The sequence below is a fragment of the Panthera pardus genome, unplaced genomic scaffold (assembly GCF_024362965.1).
Source record: "Panthera pardus isolate Hobbes unplaced genomic scaffold, ASM2436296v1 HiC_scaffold_11, whole genome shotgun sequence".
Lineage (NCBI taxonomy): Eukaryota > Metazoa > Chordata > Mammalia > Carnivora > Felidae > Panthera > Panthera pardus.
This window is the reverse complement of record NW_026526666.1, coordinates 14,079,649-14,100,753: the sequence shown is the minus strand read 5'-3', so window position 1 is coordinate 14,100,753 and position 21,105 is coordinate 14,079,649. Positions and strand designations below refer to the sequence as shown.

At 46.5% G+C, this 21,105-nt stretch overlaps 1 protein-coding gene across 5 annotated transcripts in view; it reads left to right on the top strand.

Moving 5' to 3' along the window:
- The window catches only part of ELAPOR1 (endosome-lysosome associated apoptosis and autophagy regulator 1), a 72,146-nt gene that overhangs the window by 41,193 nt on the left and 9,848 nt on the right, over window positions 1-21,105 (top strand). For all 5 annotated transcript variants that reach the window (XM_053891539.1, XM_053891535.1, XM_053891537.1 and 2 more), the window contains 11 exons: window positions 3,159-3,306; window positions 4,009-4,089; window positions 4,672-4,777; window positions 4,916-5,065; window positions 11,261-11,349; window positions 15,243-15,420; window positions 16,117-16,245; window positions 16,641-16,731; window positions 18,700-18,805; window positions 19,082-19,219; window positions 19,735-19,998. In XM_053891539.1, coding sequence (XP_053747514.1) covers window positions 3,159-3,306; window positions 4,009-4,089; window positions 4,672-4,777; window positions 4,916-5,065; window positions 11,261-11,349; window positions 15,243-15,420; window positions 16,117-16,245; window positions 16,641-16,731; window positions 18,700-18,805; window positions 19,082-19,219; window positions 19,735-19,998 — 1,480 coding nt within the window. The remainder of the gene's footprint in view (window positions 1-3,158; window positions 3,307-4,008; window positions 4,090-4,671; window positions 4,778-4,915; window positions 5,066-11,260; window positions 11,350-15,242; window positions 15,421-16,116; window positions 16,246-16,640; window positions 16,732-18,699; window positions 18,806-19,081; window positions 19,220-19,734; window positions 19,999-21,105) is intronic.

Here is a 21,105-nt window from a genome sequence, read left to right as displayed (position 1 = left end):
GCTCTTCTGGCTCACTGCTGCTTCACACTCAGGTCTCTGCCTGAAGGTCACTTCCTCGGAGACGCCGGCTCTGACCCCACAGATTCCCGTCACATACACACTCTTGCACCATCTTGTATTTCTCCTTATGGCACTTAGCAGACTTATTACTATGTGATCAATTGTGTGATTAGTTAAGTTTCCTAATCACTTCCATGCCTCGATTTCCTCATCCTAAAAAAACAAAACAAACAAACAAAAACAGTGTTAAAAATAGTATTCTTGTAGGTTGTGGTAAGGATTAAATGAGATGATCCATGTGAAGAATTCAGAGCAATCCCTGCCACTAGAAATCAATCAACACATGTTGTTATTATTGAATGTGAAATGATCTTCACCAGAGACAACTCTGACAAAACCCAGAATTGTGATGCCTTTTGCAAATGTAGCCCACTTATGGCATCCTTTTAATTATTCATCTCACTCTAGGAGTTATTTATGGAAGATGCCATGGAGCACATCAGCATTAAGTGTTGTCTCTTTTAGCAGGAGAAATCAATACCATTAGATTAGTTGGGGTGTCTGGGATGAGCTCAGCATAGGTATTTGAGAATAACACTATTTTTTTTAATGTTTACTTATTTATTTTGAGAGAGAGAGAGTGGGGGAGTTCAGAGAGAGAGGGAGAGACAGAATCCCAAGCAGGCTGTTAGGGCAGAGCCCAATGCGGGGCTTGATCTTACGAACCGTGAGATCATAACCTAAGCAGAAATCAAGAGCTGGTCGCTTAACCAACTGAGCCACCCAGGTGCCCTGAGAATAACACTATTAAAGAACTTGAGGGGCGCCTGGCTGGCTCAGTCAGTTGAGTGTCTGACTTCAGCTCAGGTCATGATCTTGTAGTTCTTGAGTTCAAACCCTGCATGGGGCTCTTTGCTGACAGCTCAGAGCCTGGAGCCTGCTTTGGATTCTGTGTCTCCCTCTCTCTTTGCCCCTCCCCTGCTCTCTCTCTCTCTCTCTCTCTCTTTCTCTCAAAAATAAATAAACATTAAAAAAAAGTAAATAACGAACTTGAAATACATGCTATTATTCTAACAAACATAGATCCCCTTAACAGACCACTGTTAATACTTGCCTGGGCTGGTCTCAGGCAAAACAATGAAAGAGTGGGATTATCTTTGGTCACCATTTTCTACATTAATCTATATAATTCTGAGTCCCTCCTATGTGCCAGGCACAGGGCTTGGTCCTGGGGCTACATTAGTGAGCAAGATAAGTTTGGTCTCTGCCCTTACAGCATCTGTAAGCCAGCCAGGAAGACAGACAATTAAAGAAGAATTAAAGAAGAATTAGAATATGATCAGAAGAGGGGGCACCTGGGTGACTCGGTTGGTTGAGCATCTGATTTTGGCTCAGGTTATGATCCCAGGGGCATGGGATTGAGCCCCTTGTCGGGCTCTGTGCTGAGCCTGGAGCCTGCTTAAGATTCTCCCTCTCTCTTTCTCTCTCTCCTTCTCTGCCTCTCTCCCCTGCTCATGCTCTCTCTCTAAAAAAAAAAAAAAAAAAAAAAAAAAAATATATATATATATATATATATATATATATATATATATATATAATCAGAAGAAGCCAAATTGCAAATAAAGAAAAGATGCTCAGCCTCACTAATAATCAAAGAAATAAGATGTAAAGCCCAATGAGACACTGTCTCTTACTACATCACATTGGCAACAACTTTACAGTCTGACCATTCCAAATTTGGGGAGGACGTAGAGGAACAGGAACTCTCTCACGTGCTGGCGGGCGCAAGTTGGTAGCAACTACTTTGGAGACGGTATGGCAGGAGCTGGGAGAGCTGGAGGTTCACATGCCCTCTAACCCAGCGGTTGTTCTCCCAACCACCTCCCTCAGACACGCGTACGAGGAGCAGAGCAAGAGTGTTTCTAACAGAGTGGGTACAAGAGCAAAACACTGGAAACAACCTAAAAGTCCACCAATGAGTAATGGGTAAATAACTGTGGTAGAACCATGCAAGGCAATATTATAGAGTAGCAGAAATGAAAAAATAGCTCTGTGTGAATAGGGATGAATCCCACAATCATCATACTGAAACGAACAAAAAAAGTAAGTTTCAGCACACATAAATATGATGCCATTTACACGAGGTCTGAAAACGTGCAAAACCATGATCGTAGGGCATATTGTTTAGAAATACCTGCATAATTATTAAAGGATAAGGAACCATGTGCAGATGGTAAGCACCATATTCTGGAAAGTTGTTACTTGGCTGAAAGGAGCAGGTGGTATTCAAGGGCTTGAGATTAGCTGGGTGTACACCAAGGCTTCTGCTATATTGTATTTCTTAAGCAGGGTGGGGGTCTTCAATCTCTCATAGTATGTGTAAGTGAAGTAGAGGAGAGTTATGGCTACGAGAAGAGAATCTGTGAGAGCTCAGGGTACACATAGCAGAGGCCAGTAGAGTCAAGGGGGACTTCTCAGATGAGGTGACGTTATTTTAAGACATGAGGAGGAAGTAAACCGAGGGGGAGAGGAGGTAGTTTGTTCCAGAAAGAGTGAACAGCATGTGGGAATACCCAGGGGGAGGGAAAGTTTGGCAGAGAAAGTGAAAGAAATGCTGCAGGGCTAGAGTCTAGAAGGTTCTCTGGCCTTCCCTCTTCCCAGTTGCCAGTTACATGCAGCATCTAAAAGTGGGCATTTCCAGAAAAACAGGTGGGATAGATTGGATGGACTCTTGGTTTCTGAAAAACAGCAGTGTCTGCTAAATTTCGTTGACAGCTTCGGAATTAGGCAGACTTGGGTTTGAATATCAGCCCTGCCACTTGCTGGCTGAGTGATACCGGGCAAGGTACTCACTGAGCCTCAGTTTTACCATCCATTAAATGGGAATGAAAGGAAATCATGAATATAAAACGTGTAGTTCAGTACCTGGGAGGAAGACAGGTGGGGGTACACCTACCTGTCTTCCTCATGTCGGCTGTATCTCCAGCCTCCTTGATCCAGAGGTCATTCTTTACTGAGCATGTTCGTGACGAAATTCCCATTTGCGAGTCACGAGTCTGGAATTCCACAGAGACCCAGCAGGACATGAGACCTGCACTTCCCACAAAGCATGATGGGCCGTGCGCCTGCCAGTGAACTTGGCTCTCGTTCCCTCACAGGTCCAAGTGGGTTCCCCTGGGTGACTACATCTCCTCCAACACGGACGAATGCACAGCCACGCTGATGTATGCTGTCAACCTGAAGCAGTCTGGTTCCGTCAACTTCGAGTACTACTACCCAGACTCCAGCATCATCTTCGAGTTTTTTGTAAGCCCCTGGCCATGGGGGAGGCTGGGAAGTAAAGGCTCTCCAAGGCTCAGATTCATTTACAGGATCACAAGCACATTTCCGGTTGGGGATTTTCCACAGTTGTCTTCCGTCTGGAGAGAACTATGGACAAATGGGCTGAGACTTCAAGATGTGGGGAGAAAGGCAGAAGTTCGGGGGCTCTGCAGGGGCAGGAGACCCTAGGCATTCCGCCTGCTCAGACATGAAAACAGCATGTAAAGGCTTCTGAGTTATGAGTTATTTTTTCGGTGTTGATGCATTGCCTTTAAAATAATTTTTTTTTAATGTTTATTTACTTTTGAGAGAGACAGAGCGTGAGCAGGGGAGGGGCAGAGAGAAAGGGAGACACAGAATCGGAAGCAGGCTCCAGGCTCTGAGCTGTCAGCACAGAGCCCGATGCGGGGCTTGAACCACGAACCATGAGACCATGACCTGAGCCAAAGTCAGATGCTTAACCAACTGAGCCACCCAGGCACCCCTGCTTTGACGTTTTGTGTGTATAATTAGCTCTTGCCCTGCTTCAGGACTCGTGTTTTGAGCTCAGTCCCCAAAAGAAACTGGAAACTCTTCCCCCATAAGAAGAGCCCTCTGGAAGCCTGTTGCAGCATGGCGGGGGGGGGGGGTGAAGAACCCATTTTCTTGGAAAGCTTTGACTCTGTCCCCAAACTCTTGCCACCTCAGGTTCAGAATGACCAGTGCCAGCCCAACGTGGATGACTCCAGGTGGATGAAAACCACAGAGAAAGGGTGGGAATTCCACAGTGTAAGTATCATACCAGCCTTCTTGGAGCCTTTCCTGGGGCTACCAGAAAAGGGATCAAGGGCTTTTCTTCCAAGGACAGTTTCCTCCTGGTCTGGGCTTCCCACCCCTCTGTCCCTAGAAGGCAGGGGTCTGACATGATGAGGATGCCATAGTTTCTGTCCTCTTGAGTTGACAGAATATGGGTGTGGGCCGACTTGCTCCCATGGCTCGACCCCAAGGACCAGCAGCTTCGCAGGGTTAAGGGCCAGGTCTTCTGGGGATACACAGAATCAGAGAAGAGTGAGGGAAGTCCACTCACCCTCCTGTCAGCACCTTCAGGCTCCTCCATGGGTCTTACCTTGGAGATACTCGTAGTATATGTGGGTGAGGGAGAGGCCATGAGGGTTGTAAGAGGAGACTTCAAGGCAGAGAGGAGCTAAACTGATCTGGGAGGAAGGGCAGAGCTGAGGAAGTTGAGGGAAGGGATCAGAAGAGGTGCCTCCACGCAGACAGTAAGGGGAAGGATCCCCACAAGAGGCTAATCCGATGGATTAGGGATATCCATCTCTGCAGCTAAATGAACTTCCTGTTTGCGGTTTCTAGGTCGAGCTAAACCGAGGCAATAATGTCCTCTATTGGAGAACCACAGCCTTCTCAGTGTGGTCCAAAGTTTCCAAGCCTGTGCTGGTGAGAAACATCGCCATAACAGGTACCAAGGGGGAGTTGGGTCCGGCATCTGCTGCTGATTTCCTAACTCTGTGGGCGGGGGGGAGCTGGTGAGGGCCGGTCCCCAGGCCTCAGTCTCTAGGCTCAACCGTTGCTTTTCTATGTTGTTCGTCCTCCCTAGGGGTGGCCTACACTTCAGAATGCTTCCCCTGCAAACCTGGCACATATGCAGACAAGCAGGGCTCCTCTTTCTGTGAACTTTGCCCAGCCAACTCTTACTCAAATAAGGGAGAGACTTCCTGCCACCAGTGTGACCCTGACAAATACTCAGGTGATGTTTCTGAGGGTGGGTAGAGTTTGGTGGAGGTGGGGAGGGGGTGATAACCAACAAACATGGGGAGAAAACAGGAAGGAGAGCATCCTTCTGACCATGCTGAAGACGATGCTTCTTAAACCCTGGTTTCCTGGACACTGGAAGAGGCTTGCTGATCCACACTCCACTGATCACTCTGGAAACAAAAATGAAATCGTCCAACAAGTAATTATTGAGCCCCTACTATGTGCCAGGCCCTAGGTGCTTGGAATACACCAGTGAACAAAATCGGCAAAGCTCCCTGTTTTCATGGAATTTACATTCTGGTGGGGGGGGGGGAGGCAGACAATAAACAGTAATGATAATAAATATATAATAAATTATAGTACATTAGACAGTAAAACGTGCAGGGGGCTGTGGCAAAAAGAAAAAGCAGTTCAGGGTTACAGGGATTAGGAAAGTTGGAGAAAGGGGTTGCAATCTTTTTATTTTTTTCCTAAGCAGTGAAATTTGTAGACACAAAACCTTATATAAGATTACAGTTGGGGTGCTTGAGTGGCTCAGTCATTTGAGCGTCTGACTCTTGACTTCGGCTCAAGTCATGGTCTTCTGGTTCACAGGTTCGAGCCCCGCGTCGGGCTCTGCGCTGACAGTGTGGAGCCTGTTTGGGATTCTCTCTCTTTCTCCTTCTCTCTGCCCCTCCCCTGCACTCATGCTGTCTCTCTCAAAATAAATAAACATTAAAAAAAGATTATAGTTATAAATAATAGATACTGTAAGTAAAAGGTATATGTTTATATATTTTAATTCATAACAATTATTATCAAAGTTAATTTAGAAGAGCCATGAGGCTGTATTGATGAGCAAAACATTTTGATAGCAAGGGCTAAAGTTGGAAGTTACAATCTTTTTACTACTTTTAGCAGCCTGAGCATCCATTGAATTCAAGGGAGGCCTTTTCAGGAAATCCAGGGTTCCTTGGAACATAGTTTAAAAACGAGTGTTCTGAGGGAAAATAAGGGGACAGGTGTAGCAGGCTGTTGCTAGTCTCTGAGTAGCTTCCTGAAGCATCACAACTTGAGAAACAGAACTGGTCATTTGAGGGAGTCCCAGGGTAGCAGGGCTATGGTGTAAGGTGGGCAGTCTCCCCAGAGGACCCTCTGCTCAGGCACCCCAGGCATTGGCACAGCGGCCAATCTCTAAGACAGGTTCTAAACAAATAAGCCGGGAGGGAGAAGGAGTCCCTTCGCTTTCCCTACAAACACTCATAATTATTCCAGTTTCCTTTTCTTACCCAGACTCACATACACACCCAGCTCAAGGCTCTCTCTCAAGCAGACACTCAAACCTGTCCACAGACACACCCTTCAGCAGGTGTTACACTATGTGTTTGCTCGGCCAAGACGAGCCACTGACCATGTGAACCGCTTGGTTTTTACACTATTCCTAAAACAACAGTCCTGTTTATCTACACAGATCTTGCCAAATGAGTATAGTTTTCAGCAAGAACAGGAATGTTGAGATCTTGAGGGATGTTTTTAATCCATAAGCCTAAATTCCTGTTTTTCCACTTGCATTTCTCATTCTCCTTCCCTGCTCTATCAATGGCAGCCTTTGTTGGTCTTAGTCTCCAGCTGCCTTTCCAGCCCAGCAGCTGTACAAGAGTTTGAATGGCAAGGTGGCTCTAGAGAAACCACCTGGGAATGTTTTGATCAACTCTGTATGTAAACTGATTGTCATCCAGACAACTGTTATGAAAGTGTTCAGTGGGGAGTCTGAGTTTTTGAACTTTTGCCACCAGGTTCTCAATCCACCTCTTTGACTAGAAAGTGAGTTTTTACAATGACTTGACTCTTCCAGAATACAGGGTCAGTGGGAGGCTGGGGAAATGCAGAGAGAGAGAGAGAGAGAGAGAGAGAGAGAGAGAGGCGGGGGTGGGGGTGGGGGTGGGGGAGAGATCAGAGCCTATGATGGACTGTGCGTAAAGGGAGGTCAGAAGACCCTGTGAACATTTAGTCATCCATTTACAACTAAGTCCTGAGTGCCGGCCAGGTGCCAGAGCTTGGGCTTGGTGCTAGAGTTGGAGCTGGTGCCTACCCTCTACCTTATGTCGGAAAGTAGGAACGCCGTTATAGGAACACCTGAATTTAGTAACCCCATGGTGCAGTAGCTGCTGGGATAGGAGCTCTGAGTGTAGCACACAGTAGAGGCAAAGAAGAGAACTGGTCAGTCCTTTACTGTGGAGACAGGAAAGGGTTCAGTGGCTGTGGTCTTGAAAGATGAGTTGGTGATTTGACGGATGGTCTAGAAGTGTAGCCAAAGCCAGAAGGCTCAGGGATCTTGAAGAAACTTGGCATGGCAGGAACTGACTTGGAGAGACCTAGCATCCAAGGCCAAGAGGTGGGCAGGCAACAGGCCATCCACCAGCCCTTCTGTGCCATCGCTAAACATTTGAGATTTGATCCTATCAGCAGGGATGGGGTGGGGGGGCATTAAAGAATTTTAGCTGGGGGGTAACATGATCTGGCTTGTGGTTTTGAAGGACCACTCTAGCTGCCATTTGGAAAATGGATGAGGAATGGAACAACTGGAGGTGGACGCCACAGTCCAGAGATTTTGCAACAGGCATCATTGCCGGTATCCAGGACCTAGACTAGGAGCTGATGGGACTGTATCTGTTAAGGACAAAGACTTGACTAAACGCATCTTTCTTATTGATAACTAAAATTTGATCATTAAGATGAATTCCTTTGTGTTACATTGAATATTAGGGACTTACTTCCTAGTAGAACAGCTTTGGGTTTAAGAGCATGGACTCCAGAACTAAATTACTAAGGTTCAAATCCCTGCTCCACCACTTACTAGCTCTGTCACCTGGGGCAAGTCCCCTGTCTGTGTATAAAATGGGAGTGGCAATAATCCTATCTACCTCATAGTGTTATTGTGTGGATCATTTGATTACTACAGATAAAGGATTTTGAACAGTGCCCGGTATGTAGTAAGCACGTATTTTATCATAGCTGACCCTTGAACAACTTGGGGACAAGGGGTACCCACCCCCCAGGTAATCAGAAATCCACATGTAACTTTTGAGTCTCCAGAAACTTAACTACTAATGACTGGAAGCCTTACTGCTAGCAAAAACAATTGATCAACACATATTTTGTATGTTTTGTGTATTATATACTGTATTCTTACAATAAAAGAAGCTGGAGGAAAAATGTTATTAAGAAAACCACAAGGAAATCTACTCCTGAAATCATTGTTGTACCATATGCTAACTAACTTGGATGTAAATTAAAAAATAAATAAAATACTAATAAAAAAAGAAAAAAAAGAAAACCACAAGGAAGAGCAAACACGTTTACAGTATATATACTGAATATATATATATATATATATATATATATATATATGTATAAACCCAGTCTGCATATAAGTGGACCCGCCTGGTTCAAACCTGTATTGTTCAAGGGTCAACTGTGTTCATTTCCGTCAAGGCTAGTCCCAGCTGTCTTCGCTTAATATGAAAGTACTTTTAGCATAGGTAACAACAGTAACACGTCACTTGGATGGTACTTTACAATTTACCAAACATTTTCTCATGTATTACTCACAGCAGAGTGCAGGACTGATCTCCCTGTTTATAAATGAACCAAGGGCAGCACAGAGAATTCGAGGGATTTGTCCAGAGTCTGAAGTGGGGTCTGACCTGGGCCAAGCATTCATTAGATGCTTGAACCTTCAGGGGAAATGTTTTCCTGTGATGCAGTGGATCAGGATGACAAGACCTTGTACTCCTAGAGGTGGGGAGAAGGTCCTGGAAGGAGGTGGGAGGCTCAAAGAGAGAAACTGGAGCCCCCATGATAAACTTTATCTTCTCACAGTTTTGCCCTGGGGCCAATGCTATAGGAATCACTTTTCACTCCCTCACCGACCATCTAGGCTGATCTTTCAAACTTGACTAGTACCCAACTTAAACACTTTGATGAAACCTGAGCTAGGGAAGTAAGGTCTGTCTCAGCATTTGGGTTAATCATTTCTTAAAACTACCTTAGCAGTTGTCAGTGTGTAAACAGCTGGACCCTTTTTTGCTGAAACCTGGAGCTAGGGCATCAGGTTGAGCAAATATTTGACAGAGAAAGGTCCTTGTGCAGAATGTACTTTCTTCCATGCAACTTGCAATTTGCTAGACCCAATATGCAAGGTCCTGGGAATTGGTGTGTTTTCAGCATCTCCCCCCAAATTTCTCCTGGCCCAGTTTGTCAAAAGCAGGAGTCCCTGGATCTCTCTGTGCTGAATGAGGCCTTCTGCTTGTTAGCCAAGTCAATGAGCTGAGAAGACTCCAGCTGTCTCTCAGGCAGTATTTCCCTCTTGCCCAGACTAATAAGAGGGGGACAGAAGAGGTGTGAGAATGCGCGGTTGAGGAAGCTCCCCAGGGCAGGCCAAGGAAGCTGTAACTAGGAGATTCTCTGATCTAGGAACTCATTTGGTGCCTTGGAAAGAAGAAGGGATCAGTTAGGAAATAAGCCTTCGCTGGGAAAGAGAGAAAGAAATTCCTCAATCCTTATTTAAAATCCCATGACAGTTACCAGATAGAAATCATTCGCACAAACCCAGGTAATAATAGTTACTAGCATTTAGTGAGTCCCTACTTACGATGTGCCAGGGATGTGCTGGCTCCAGTGAGGTGGATATTATTATTCCTGCTCTACAGATGAGAGCACTAAGCCTCAGGTTCAGTAACTTGCCTGAAGTGACACAGCTGGTAAATGAAGCAGGATCTGGGGTGCCTGGGTGGCTCAGTAGGTTACGCGTCTGACTTCAGCTCAGGTCATGATCTCAGGGTTTGTGGGTTCGAGCCCCGCATCAGGCTCTGTGATGACTGCTCAGAGACTGGAGCCTGCTTCAGATCTGTGTCTCTGGCTCTCTTTGCCCCTCCCCCACTCATGCCATGTCTCTCTCTTTCTCTCTCTCTCAAAAATAAATAAACATTAAAAAAAAATTTTTTTTAAAGAAATAAAGCAGGATCCAAACCCAATTCTGTCTAACTTAAAATCTCAGTCCACTCTATCACACAGCCTGTCAGATAATATATAGAGTGAGGAGGTCTCGCTTGTATTAAATGTTTACCTGCAGGTGACAACAATAGTCACTGTGGAAATGATGGAGACAGGTGTAGTGGTAGTATTGTACTGGCACTCTATAAAGCCATGACTTTTATTTTGGGGAAGTAAAGTCCCTGGAAATTTTTCAAAATTTATTTTCAAAAGTTATGTATATTTTTCTGGATAGAAGAAACAGGTCTTTTTACAAATTCTCAACATGTTTGTAATTCAGAAAAGGTGAAATTCATTGTTTCAAAGAGGGATACACCGAAATAGTTCTTGCTATCGAGGCACTCATAGGGTTAAAGCAAACTGACATACAGAGAGTAGAATAAATAAAATGATAGTTAAGACGGTTTTTATTAGGAACAGGTCAGGGTTAGAGATGGCACCAGGATGTTTGGGGGTAGGGAAAGTGGAAAGAGCTCTATATATCTTTTTTTTTTTTAATGTTTATTTATATTTGAGAAAGAGAGAGAGTGAGCGCGAGCAGGGCAGGGGCAGAGAACGAGACAGAGACAGAATCTGAGGAAGGCTCCAGGCTCTGAACTGTCAGCACAGAGCCCGACGTGGGTCTTGAACTCAGGAACCGTGAGATGATGACCTGAGCTGAAGTCAGATACTTAACTGACTGAACCACCCAGGCACCCCAAGAGCTCCATGTCTTAAGTGGAGTCAGAGGAAATTATCAGCTCATTTGTGTAGGATGGTGCATGGAAAAGGGAAAACAGGATGCGGGTTTCAGGAACTTACATTAGTGGCGGTTAACCTGTAAGATGCTCTTTCCAGCTAGTCGCCCTCCTCACTGGTCCCCTGGCCGGTCCCCTTCTCTCTGCCCCTCCCCACTGTGCGGGCCCAGTGGCTTCTCATAGCACTAGGGAGAGGTGCAAAGGGGGTATGTGAGCAGGGCTTTAGGGACCGGAAGTGAAACAAAGGGAAGGGTGGGTATGCAGGGTGTTCTACCCCCCCCCCCCCCCCCCCCCCCCGTCAGTACCTGTGCTGTGCTATACCCCTGGGTCTTAGAGGTCACAGGTCATGAGCAAGTGGGCAAGAGCTCTGCTTTCTTATATAACTTCAACTATTTGTCCTTACTTTTGCAACTTAGAAAAAGGATCTTCCTCCTGCAAAGTACGCCCAGCCTGCACAGACAAAGACTACTTCTACACTCACACAGCCTGTGATGCCAACGGAGAGGTGGGTAGCATGATCTTGGAGCCCCTTTGTCCCAGATAGTTCCTTTGCCTGCTCCTTGGGCTTTACCACATTTGGAGTTCCAGAGGTCAGCGAAGCTGGCACCAGAGAAAACCCCACAGACCTCCGCAGTGACCCTGGGGCCAAGGGGGGAAGCAAAACAAGACGACCTCATTCATTTTCAGGTCAGAGACTCGTTTTTGCCCCATTTGTTCCGCTCCTTAGTTACATGTGCTCTGTTGCAAAAAGCCATTTCATTTTCTTTTGCTTGGTTTCTTCCATTTGCTTATTAGCCCCTCTGGGCAATGACTGCCTGTCCATGCACACTTATTTCCTCATGGAACTCATCAGACTTGTCCCCTTGGTGCTGCTTTTGTGGGCTGGCAAAGGGAATTGATTCCTACTTCCTGGCTCACTGGAGAATGGCCTGACTGTTCGGTCTTTGCTGGTTCCCTCTTTCCCCCAGGCTTTCTGCCTCAGAAAGACTTTCCTTTGTAGTCTGCATCGCCACTGAGTCAGCAGGCGTGTTTTGAGTATTAATGCAGTGCCAGGCTTGGTGCTCAAGTTGGGGACTCTGCGGTGACAGAAGTGCCTGCCCTCGGGGAGCTCGCAGTCCTAAGAAAGAGGGTGAGGGAGGAGAACAGGGCCTGACCAAAGCAAGAAGAAAGATGCACAGGGCCCTGGGAGAAACCGGGAGAGGAGTGACCAGGACTTGGGGGTCCAGGAAGGCCTTTCACTGGTCACATGTTCATTTCAACAGTCAGTCATGATGCTAAGCACTCTGTATACAACAGTCAACCAAACAGAGGGAACATCTACTCTTATGGAACTTAATTCTTGCTGGGGCACAAGTGGAGAGAGAGGGAGAGAGAGAGAGAGAGAGAGAGAGAGAGAGAGAGAGAGAGAGAGACAACAGATGAACAACAAATTAGACTATATCAGTAAGTGGAGGGAAAAAAATAAAAGATTAGGAGACAGAGAATGACAGAGGGTGGAGATACTATTTTAGAGAGGGTTGGGATGACATTTGAGGAGGTGACATTTGAACAGAGACCTGAGTGAGATGAGTGGGGGCCCCAGCGCTTTCCAGGCAGGGGCACAGCAGGTGTGGAGGTCCTAAGACGATTTGTCTTAGATTAGACGTTCTAGATGAGTTGTCTGTATCTGTATCCCTAAACCACAGCCTCTCAGACAGAGAGAATGAGAAGTTGGGAAATCTGCATTCAGCATTAAGCATGTGCTTGGCTCTTAGGGTGCATAGGTGTTTGCCGGCTGGATGGCTGGATAGATTCTCCTTTTGCCAAATAAGCACGGGATAAAGTCTGGTCCTTAGCAGTGGCTGTTTTTCATAATCATCTCCTACTCTCTACCCTCCCCCACCCCTTTCTTCATGTTTGGAGCATCATTCCCTTGCCCAACAGCCAAGGGAGAATGGCTGCACATGTCATCAGTTGTACCTTACATTCAGTTCTGCAGTGTTTGGGGTTCTGTATGACCTTGAAAAAATTATTTTCATTTTACTGGCATCAGTTGACTCACTAATTAAATGAGGACACTTAATCCTGCTCCTCTTCTCCCCGCTTGGCATAACATATGACTGAATGTGGCTCTTTGCTTCCTTCTGCCCCAGTCTCTCCCCTCCCAGGCCCAGGCCAAGGCCCTCTAAATCTGTAGTGAGCTCTGCTGCCTGCCAGCCTGGCTGTCTGCCTTTGCCTTTGGATGCTCAGTAGGGCCAGAACCAGTGCTCCGCCTTAGCAGCCCAGCTAAGGCTCAGGGGAGGAGCCCTGAAGCGTGAGTGCACACGAACATGGGTTCATCAGGAATGCTTTACAGAGCTCTTGTGATTTGTGCCTCATGCCCACACTGGTTCTGCTGAGTCTCATGATTTCACTTTGCCTTCTAAACTGTATTTTTAAAAATATTTTTTAGAGTTTATTTATTTTGAGAGAGGGAAAGAGAGAGCACGTGCGGGGGAAGGGCAGAGAGAAGGAGAGACAGAATCCCAGACTCTGTGCTATCAACCCAGAGCCCTACGTGGGGCTCCAACTCATGAGAACATGACCTGAGCTGAGACCAAGAGTCGGACACGTAACCCACTGTGCCACCCAGGTGCCCCTAAACTGTATTAAAAAAAAATTTTTTTTAACATTTATTTATTTTTGAGACAGAGAGAGACAGAGCATGAACGGGGGAGGGTCAGAGAGAGAGGGAAACACAGAATCTGGAACAGGCTCCAGGCTCTGAGCTGTCAGCACAGAGCCCAACACGGGGCTCGAACCCACGGACCGCGAGATCATGACCTGAGCCAAAGTCGGACGCCCAACCGACTGAGCCACCCTGGCGCCCCTAAACTGTATTTTTAAATCAAGGGACGTAACTCGTAACTCGAGCTGACTCCCATGATTGCCCTGGTGACCTTTGCCGTGCCTCGGGGGTTTCTCAGGGACTAGATTGGCCAATTCACTGGGGCTGCTGCATGTGCTGCTCTAAGGGATGGCCCAAGTCAGTCTTCCTGCTCCCCAGACCCTTCTCTCCATGAGACTCAAGGGGACAGGCTGAGAGCGCCTAGGTTAGAGCGCAAGCCGAGGGCTCTGGCCATTAGCTTCTCTTCCAAGGGAAGAATGTCTTCACAGCTGAGCTGAGCAGGGAGAGGAGGAGCTCTAGCACTCACTGTCAACAAAGACAGCACAGGTTCCTTTTAAGACTTGTCACTTCTTATCCTGAATAGAATGGAAAGATGCCTTATTCATCCACCTTTTCACATATATGGTAGTGCTGCACAGATTATCACATCAGCGTAATCCACAGAAGTACTTTTTGTCTCTGACTCAGCCCAAGGACCACATAGGAGGCTTGGAGCTGCTGAACCAGGAGCCTCCTGTAGGTCAACCCCTCTTCTGTATAGATGCCTCCATCAGAAGAGTAGGGATGGCCCTAGTGAATGACAGATACAATGCTTCCCTTCCCCACTGATGTGATAGCTGACCATTCCTCTTCCCTCCTCCCTAGCTTTATTGAGATGTAATTGACATATAACATTGTGTAAGCTTAAGGTGTACAGTGTGTTGATTTGATGTATTTGTATATTGCAAGATGATGACCACCATAGCATTAATTAATACCTCCACTATATCACTTAATTACCCTTTTTATTTTTGCAGTGAGAACATTTAAGATCTACTCCCTTGGCGACTCTCAAGTATATACAGAAATACAGTACTACTAACTGTAACCACCTTGATGCACCCTTAGATCCCCAGAACTTATTGGTCTTATAACTACAAGTTTATACCCTTTGGCCAACATTGTCCCTTCTGCCTTGATGTCTCAGAGAACACAGTAGCCATAGATTGTTATTATGTGATTGTTGCCCTTGCTAGATGGTGAGCACCTTAAGGGCAGGGGGCCATGTCTCATTCATCTCTGAGCCACCAGGTCTGGCACACAGATGTATTAGGCTTTCTAAAATGTCTATTGAGTAAATGAAAAGGCAAAGAAAATATTTGGAAGACAAATTGGGACACCCCTTTCTATGTTTTGGGGTTTTCATCAGCTACTTTTCCCGTGACTTTAGTAGTGATAAGATTCTACATTGGAATCAGAGCTTTCTCTGGAGACAGCTGGTCCTCCCATGACCATTCTTTCTGTCACACAAGTCCTCATTAAGTATTTCCCTCTTCATCCAGTCAACATTCAGCAAATATTTGTCAAGCACAACCATGTGCCAGGCTCTGGGCTAGGGTCATGGGAGGCACTGGTAACCAAAACAAGTTCCCCACCCTGGTGGAACTTTCGTTATAGCCCAGAGTCCTCCCACCTCACCCCATTCTCGAGATAAATTCCTAAAGATGTGCCAAATGCCACACAGGCTGAGCGTTCTTAATCCATTTCTGCAGACACAGCTCATGTACAAATGGGCCCAGCCGAAAATCTGTGGTGAAGATCTCAAGGGGGCCGTGAAACTGCCCGCTTCTGGCGTGAAGACCCGCTGCCCACCCTGCAACCCAGGCTTTTTCAAAACCAACAACAGCGCCTGCGAGCCCTGCCCTTATGGCTCTTACTCCAACGGCTCTGGTAACCTCTTTATCTGCATTCTACCCGTTCCCACATCACCCACATGGGTGGTCAGCTGAATGTGCATTCTGTCCTTCCAAGGATGCAGTAAGGACCGGGACACTCTGTGGACTAAGTTCAGGAGAAGAGAGGGCAGGGTGGGACCTGTCTGCAGGTCAGAGTCATATTTGAGAACTGCCTGCCTTCCTCCCTATTCCAACTGCGAATGTGACTCGGGCTTGAAGTACCCAGTCCTCACCACAGAGACTGCTAGCATGCAGCAGGGATGCTAACTAGAAGGTCTGGGAAGCTGGGATGGCCAGCTTGACACAATCAGAGCCATAAGCCATGCTGCAGAAAGGAGTTGGGAGGATTTGTGTGCCTATTCATGTAAATGCATTTACTGATAATAATGTGACAAATAATATGAACTACATGCATCAGACTAGGAGACACATTTAAGTCTCAAAATGAAGAACTTGGTGAGCAAGTAGGACAGCTGGAGTTTTGGAATTCAGGGTCAGAGTTTACGTCCTGAGTTTGTTAAATACATTGTCAGAATGTTTTTGAGTCAACTCGATATAACCGTGCTATGGTGCTCAGCATCACCCTCCTTTGGCTGCCTGCCCTTGTCGCCACTTAATCTGTGTGACAGCAGCTCTGGTCAGGGTGGCCGCGGCCTCCCCGCTGAAGGTGTGGATCTTGTGGTTACCCCAGATTGCACCCACTGCCCAGCCGGGACTGAGCCTGCTGTGGGATTCGAATACAAATGGTGGAACACGTTGCCTTCAAACATGGAAACCACCGTTCTCAGTGGGATCAACTTTGAGTACAAGGGCATGACCGGTAAGTGCGTCCCCACTTACTGTGAGCTGTTGGCTCCCTGCTCACCCTACAGGGGCTCCTCCACTTCACATTTCTTCATAATAGTGATGTCTACAACGAAATGAGCTAATCATGCCATGCATTCTCTCTAAAGTTCCACTCCTTGCGGACATTTATCCTCCAAAACTTAGTTTTAGAGACAAAGCCAGAACTAGAAGCAAGGTGCACACTCCAAAGAGCTTGCTCTGAGAGTTTCAGAGGCTTTGACCCAAGTAGCAGGATAAATAACATGACTTGGTTGGGCTAGTGGTTCTGGATGCCTCAAAGGACAGTGTTCTCTCAGCATGTCATCTGGGTGTACACTTGCCCTTCATCTGCGACCACTGGGGTGTTAACTCTCCCCTCTCTTTTTCCAGGCTGGGAGGTGGCTGGTGATCACATTTATACAGCAGTTGGAGCTTCAGACAATGACTTCATGATTCTCACTCTGGTTGTGCCAGGATTCAGGTGAGGAATACAAAACCCAGGGGAATCCCACACCACCTTGGCCACAATCAAGTCCCACATAGCTTAGAATGTTGTAGAGGAGAGGGCTTCTGGCATGCAGAAGTATGAGTTCAGAATAGAGGAGAGCAATGGTAATGGTCTGACAAAGATAATCTGAATGCTAATATGTCTTCTTAGTTGCTGCCCATGCTGGCGGACCTACTGGTCGCGCTCCGTCTCATCTGGCTTCTCTCATCTATTGGCCACATGCTACTCAAATTCTTCCTCCTTGGGGGTGCCTGGATGGCTCAGTTGGTTAAGCATCCAACTCTTGGTTTCGGCTCAGGTCATGATCTCATGGTTGGTGGGTTCAGGCACCACATGGGGCTCTGTGCTGTCAGAGCAGAGCCTGGTTGGGGTGCTCTTTCCTCTCTCTCTCTGCCCCTCCCCCACCGCACATGTGCACACACACACTCTCTCTCTCAAAATAAATAATTAAAAATAAATTTGTCCTCCTCATGGCATCTAGATAAAATGTTACCAAAAACAAAACAAAATAAAACAAATCAAAAAACCAAAAACGCTTTTAAAAAGGAGAGCCAGAAATACCCATAGACAGTTCATCTTTATTTGGGGTAAGAAGACTGAGATGGATTGTTCTCATTGTCATATTGATCCCCATATCCCAAGAAGACCTAGGACATTAAGCAATTTGTTTGCCATTAAAAAAGAAAAAATACTACAGGCAGTGTGGTACAGTGGAAAGAATAATAGGCTGAAGACAGGACACTTGAACTTTGCCAATTATTGGCTTTGTGAACTTGGAAAAGTCACCAGCCTCCCCCTATAGGCTTCAGACTCCTCATCTGTAAAACAAGTCACATTCTGTGACTTTGGACTAACTCAGGTTGAGATGATTCTTCCAGCCCAGTGGTTGGCACAACTGTATAGACGGGAGCTGGGACTGATGGTACTTAGAATACGAGCAAATGGCCAAAGCCAAAAGAAAAGCCATAAAAGGATTTCCAAAGCCAAAGTGAATTCTTGTACCCACATGTGCTTTCAGGATAGGGGGGGACCACTGAAGAGGTTCCCTATTTCCAGTCTGTCTTCTCCACTACCTTCTTCAAACTCCCTCCTTTCCATCCCTAGCACAGTGCTCAGCCCACAGTGGTTGCTCAAAAGGTATTGATTTCCTTTCCCTTAATTTACACTACTCAGAGATGAGCAGTTATATCCCATTTGCAAGGTGAGCAAAATTTTTAGGCTTTTGGGGGGGATAACATTCCTAAAAGTACGTATCAATTTTCAAATCTGATTGCTATGGTAAAGTCCTTCCTCAAATCACCCACTCACCACCACCCCTTACCTGCCCCCTTGGGCATGGATCTCTTTCCCAAAAGAAGGACCAGACTGAAAACTTGGCTTGAAGAGATGATAAATTGAAATATCTGCTCATTTGACCCAGGAAAAGCTCCCACCACCCCAGAGAATGAGCTGCTAAGTGAATGTAGGTAATTTACATCTTATGATGGTGGAGTTTCTCAAACTTTAATGTGCTTATGCATCACCTAGGAATCCTGTTAGTGTGCAGATTCTGATTCAGTGGGTCTGGGGAGAGGCCTGAGGTTCTGTGCATCTAATAAGCTCGGGTTAGGGTGATGCTGCTGGTCTGGGGACCCCACTCTGCTAGTGAGGTTATATAGCATTTTACTAAGCACTCGTACACCTGGTATGCCTTTGGATCTCACCACAATGATGGAAGGTAAATAAGAAAGATACTATCACCTTCATTCTACAGATGAGAAAACTACAATTTGGCTAGGACAAGGTCACATAGCTAGGTGGCAGAATTGGACTTAATCTATTGCTGTTTCCAACATACTCAGAACTTAATCCTGTCCCCCCAGCAGACCCTTTGCTGCTGTCTGGGCTCTTCAATAAGCATTGCCTGACCTCTGGAACTGACTTTTAATTTCTGCACCATAGACCTCCACAGTCAGTGATGGCAGACACAGAGAATAAAGAGATGGCCAGGATCACATTTGTCTTTGAGACCATCTGTTCTGTGAACTGTGAGCTCTACTTCATGGTGGTATGTTTCCCTTTCCTTGTCTGCTATGGGGCTTCCAGGGACTATGCGGAGGGTTGCCCCCCCCCCCGCCCCGCCCCATTGGCACATGAACATAACTGACAACCTGCTTATAGTGACTTCACAGAGGAAGGGCCTGGACCGTCCATCAGGAACTTAACAGTTTAACATGGGTCTGACCAACTGTAATGGGCCCTGGGATGGCAGCAGCATGGGCGCCCTGCCCCTCACCAGCCACCCAGCAATTGTACTGTCTTCACTTGTCTGTCTTGGGTTCAGGGTGTGAATTCTAGGACCAACACTCCCGTAGAGACATGGAAAGGTTCCAAGGGCAAACAATCCTACACCTATATCATCGAGGAGAATGCTACTATGAGCTTCACCTGGGCCTTCCAGAGGACTACTTTTCATGAGACAGTAAGCTCCTCCCCTTCCGCAGACCCCTGGCTTCCAGGAGACACCTCTGAGTCAGGATGATCCCTGGCATTAGCTTAAGTATGAGTGTGAGGTTCAGAATCCAAGGGTTAGAAGGATCTTAAGGAGTCCATCAGGGAACTGCCTACTCCGGCCCCTGAGAAGCACCCAGCCTTGTCCAAATGACTTCCAGGGAAGATGACACTCTAAGTACTAATACTTTTTTCCCCTTTCACAAGGAAAAGACCTGCTTTTTTTCATTTATCATTATCTACTGCATATTTCCCCCATGGCACTTAATATTTTTATACAACATTTAGAGTGGGTTAGTCTTGGTTTAATGTGACACAAAATGTACATAAAGAGCTACTATTTAGTGAGAAAAAAAAAAAGGATTCTTCCAAGACTTTTCTCAAGTATTACAGGGTAAAAGAGGGTTAAGTAGTAATTTGCTATTTCCAGAGAACTCAATTGCTGCTGATGTCTCAGCCCTCTGCCCTCTTTCCTCTTGTTTCCAGGGCAGGAAGTATACCAATGACGTCGCCAAAATCTACTCCATCAATGTCACCAACGTCATGGATGGGGTGGCCTCCTACTGCCGTCCCTGTGCCCTGGAAGCCTCTGACATGGGATCCTCCTGCACCGCTTGTCCTGCTGGCTACTACATTGATCGGGATTCAGGAACCTGCCACTCCTGCCCCCCTAACACAATCCTGAGAGCCCACCAGCCTTATGGCATCCAGGCCTGCATGCCCTGTGGTCCAGGGACCAAGAGCAACAAGGTGCCAGCAATGTGTCATGCATCCTAACCTTGGCCCTCTGGATGAACAACCTCAGAGGGTTCCAGGACCTGGGTGGGATTTTTGAGGGGCTGATACCCAAGCATTCCCTGTAGCTTACTCCCAGGTTAAGTCCTTGAGGACACCCACCCAGGCTGTGACCATGGACGGCAAGTTCTTAGCTGTAGACATTGGTTTTCAGGGTCTAGGCCTCAGTCAAGGACAAGTCTCATCTTCAAGAGATGGGTTAGAGAGATCTGTGACTGTCTGGTCCAGAGGGTTATTTGGAATCTCTGCAGAGACTTAAAGGAAAGGAATAGGAGCTCGGGTTCACATTCAGCCTACTTCAATCCAGACAATTGTCATGGGTATTTGCCCTGAGTCCTTTGGGAAGGCAACCCACCTTTGCTGGGACATGCAGTTAATTGGCATTGCTCTCTTTTATCCTAGAGATTTCTTCTAAAGTAGAAAAGCAGTGCTGTTGCCCCCATGTACTTTCTAAAGCTAAGAAAGTTCTGTGACAGAAAGCTCTTATGTGTTCATCAATGCTTTTAAATGAATTTGTATTTTATTGATCACAACCACACAAACACACAAACATCTGTAAGGCATTGTTTATGCAGCCCATGAATGCTGCTCAGTTTAGCTGTGTAGTAAAAAGCCACAATTCTGCAGATCCCAGACAACCTCTTTTGGGCACCCTAGACTTTTGCCACTAACTTCCTCCCCTGGGGCTCCCTCTGCCATTGTGGGAGGGAGTGGCAGTTGCATGTGGCTGCTGCTGAACGGGGAGCCTAAAACAGAGCAAGGCGGGGGGTGGTTATGGGAAATAAGTCCACTTTTGAAGCTCAGTGTCCTGCAGAGAACCTGGGAGAGAGGAGGCAGGGTTCAGTGAGTTTTAAATGGGGAGGGAGCAAGGCTTGTATTTCCTCCTCTGCCATCCTGAACACCCTTCTTCCAGTTAGCAATTCTTGTCTTCTGCTTAAAAGCAAGAAGGGCTACCTTGTGTATTGAGAGAGTTCTATATCCAGGCTGAGGGACAAGGCTATAAAAATCTGACCGAATTCCTTACTGGAAAACAGTAGATTTGCGTTTGTACATCATATATGT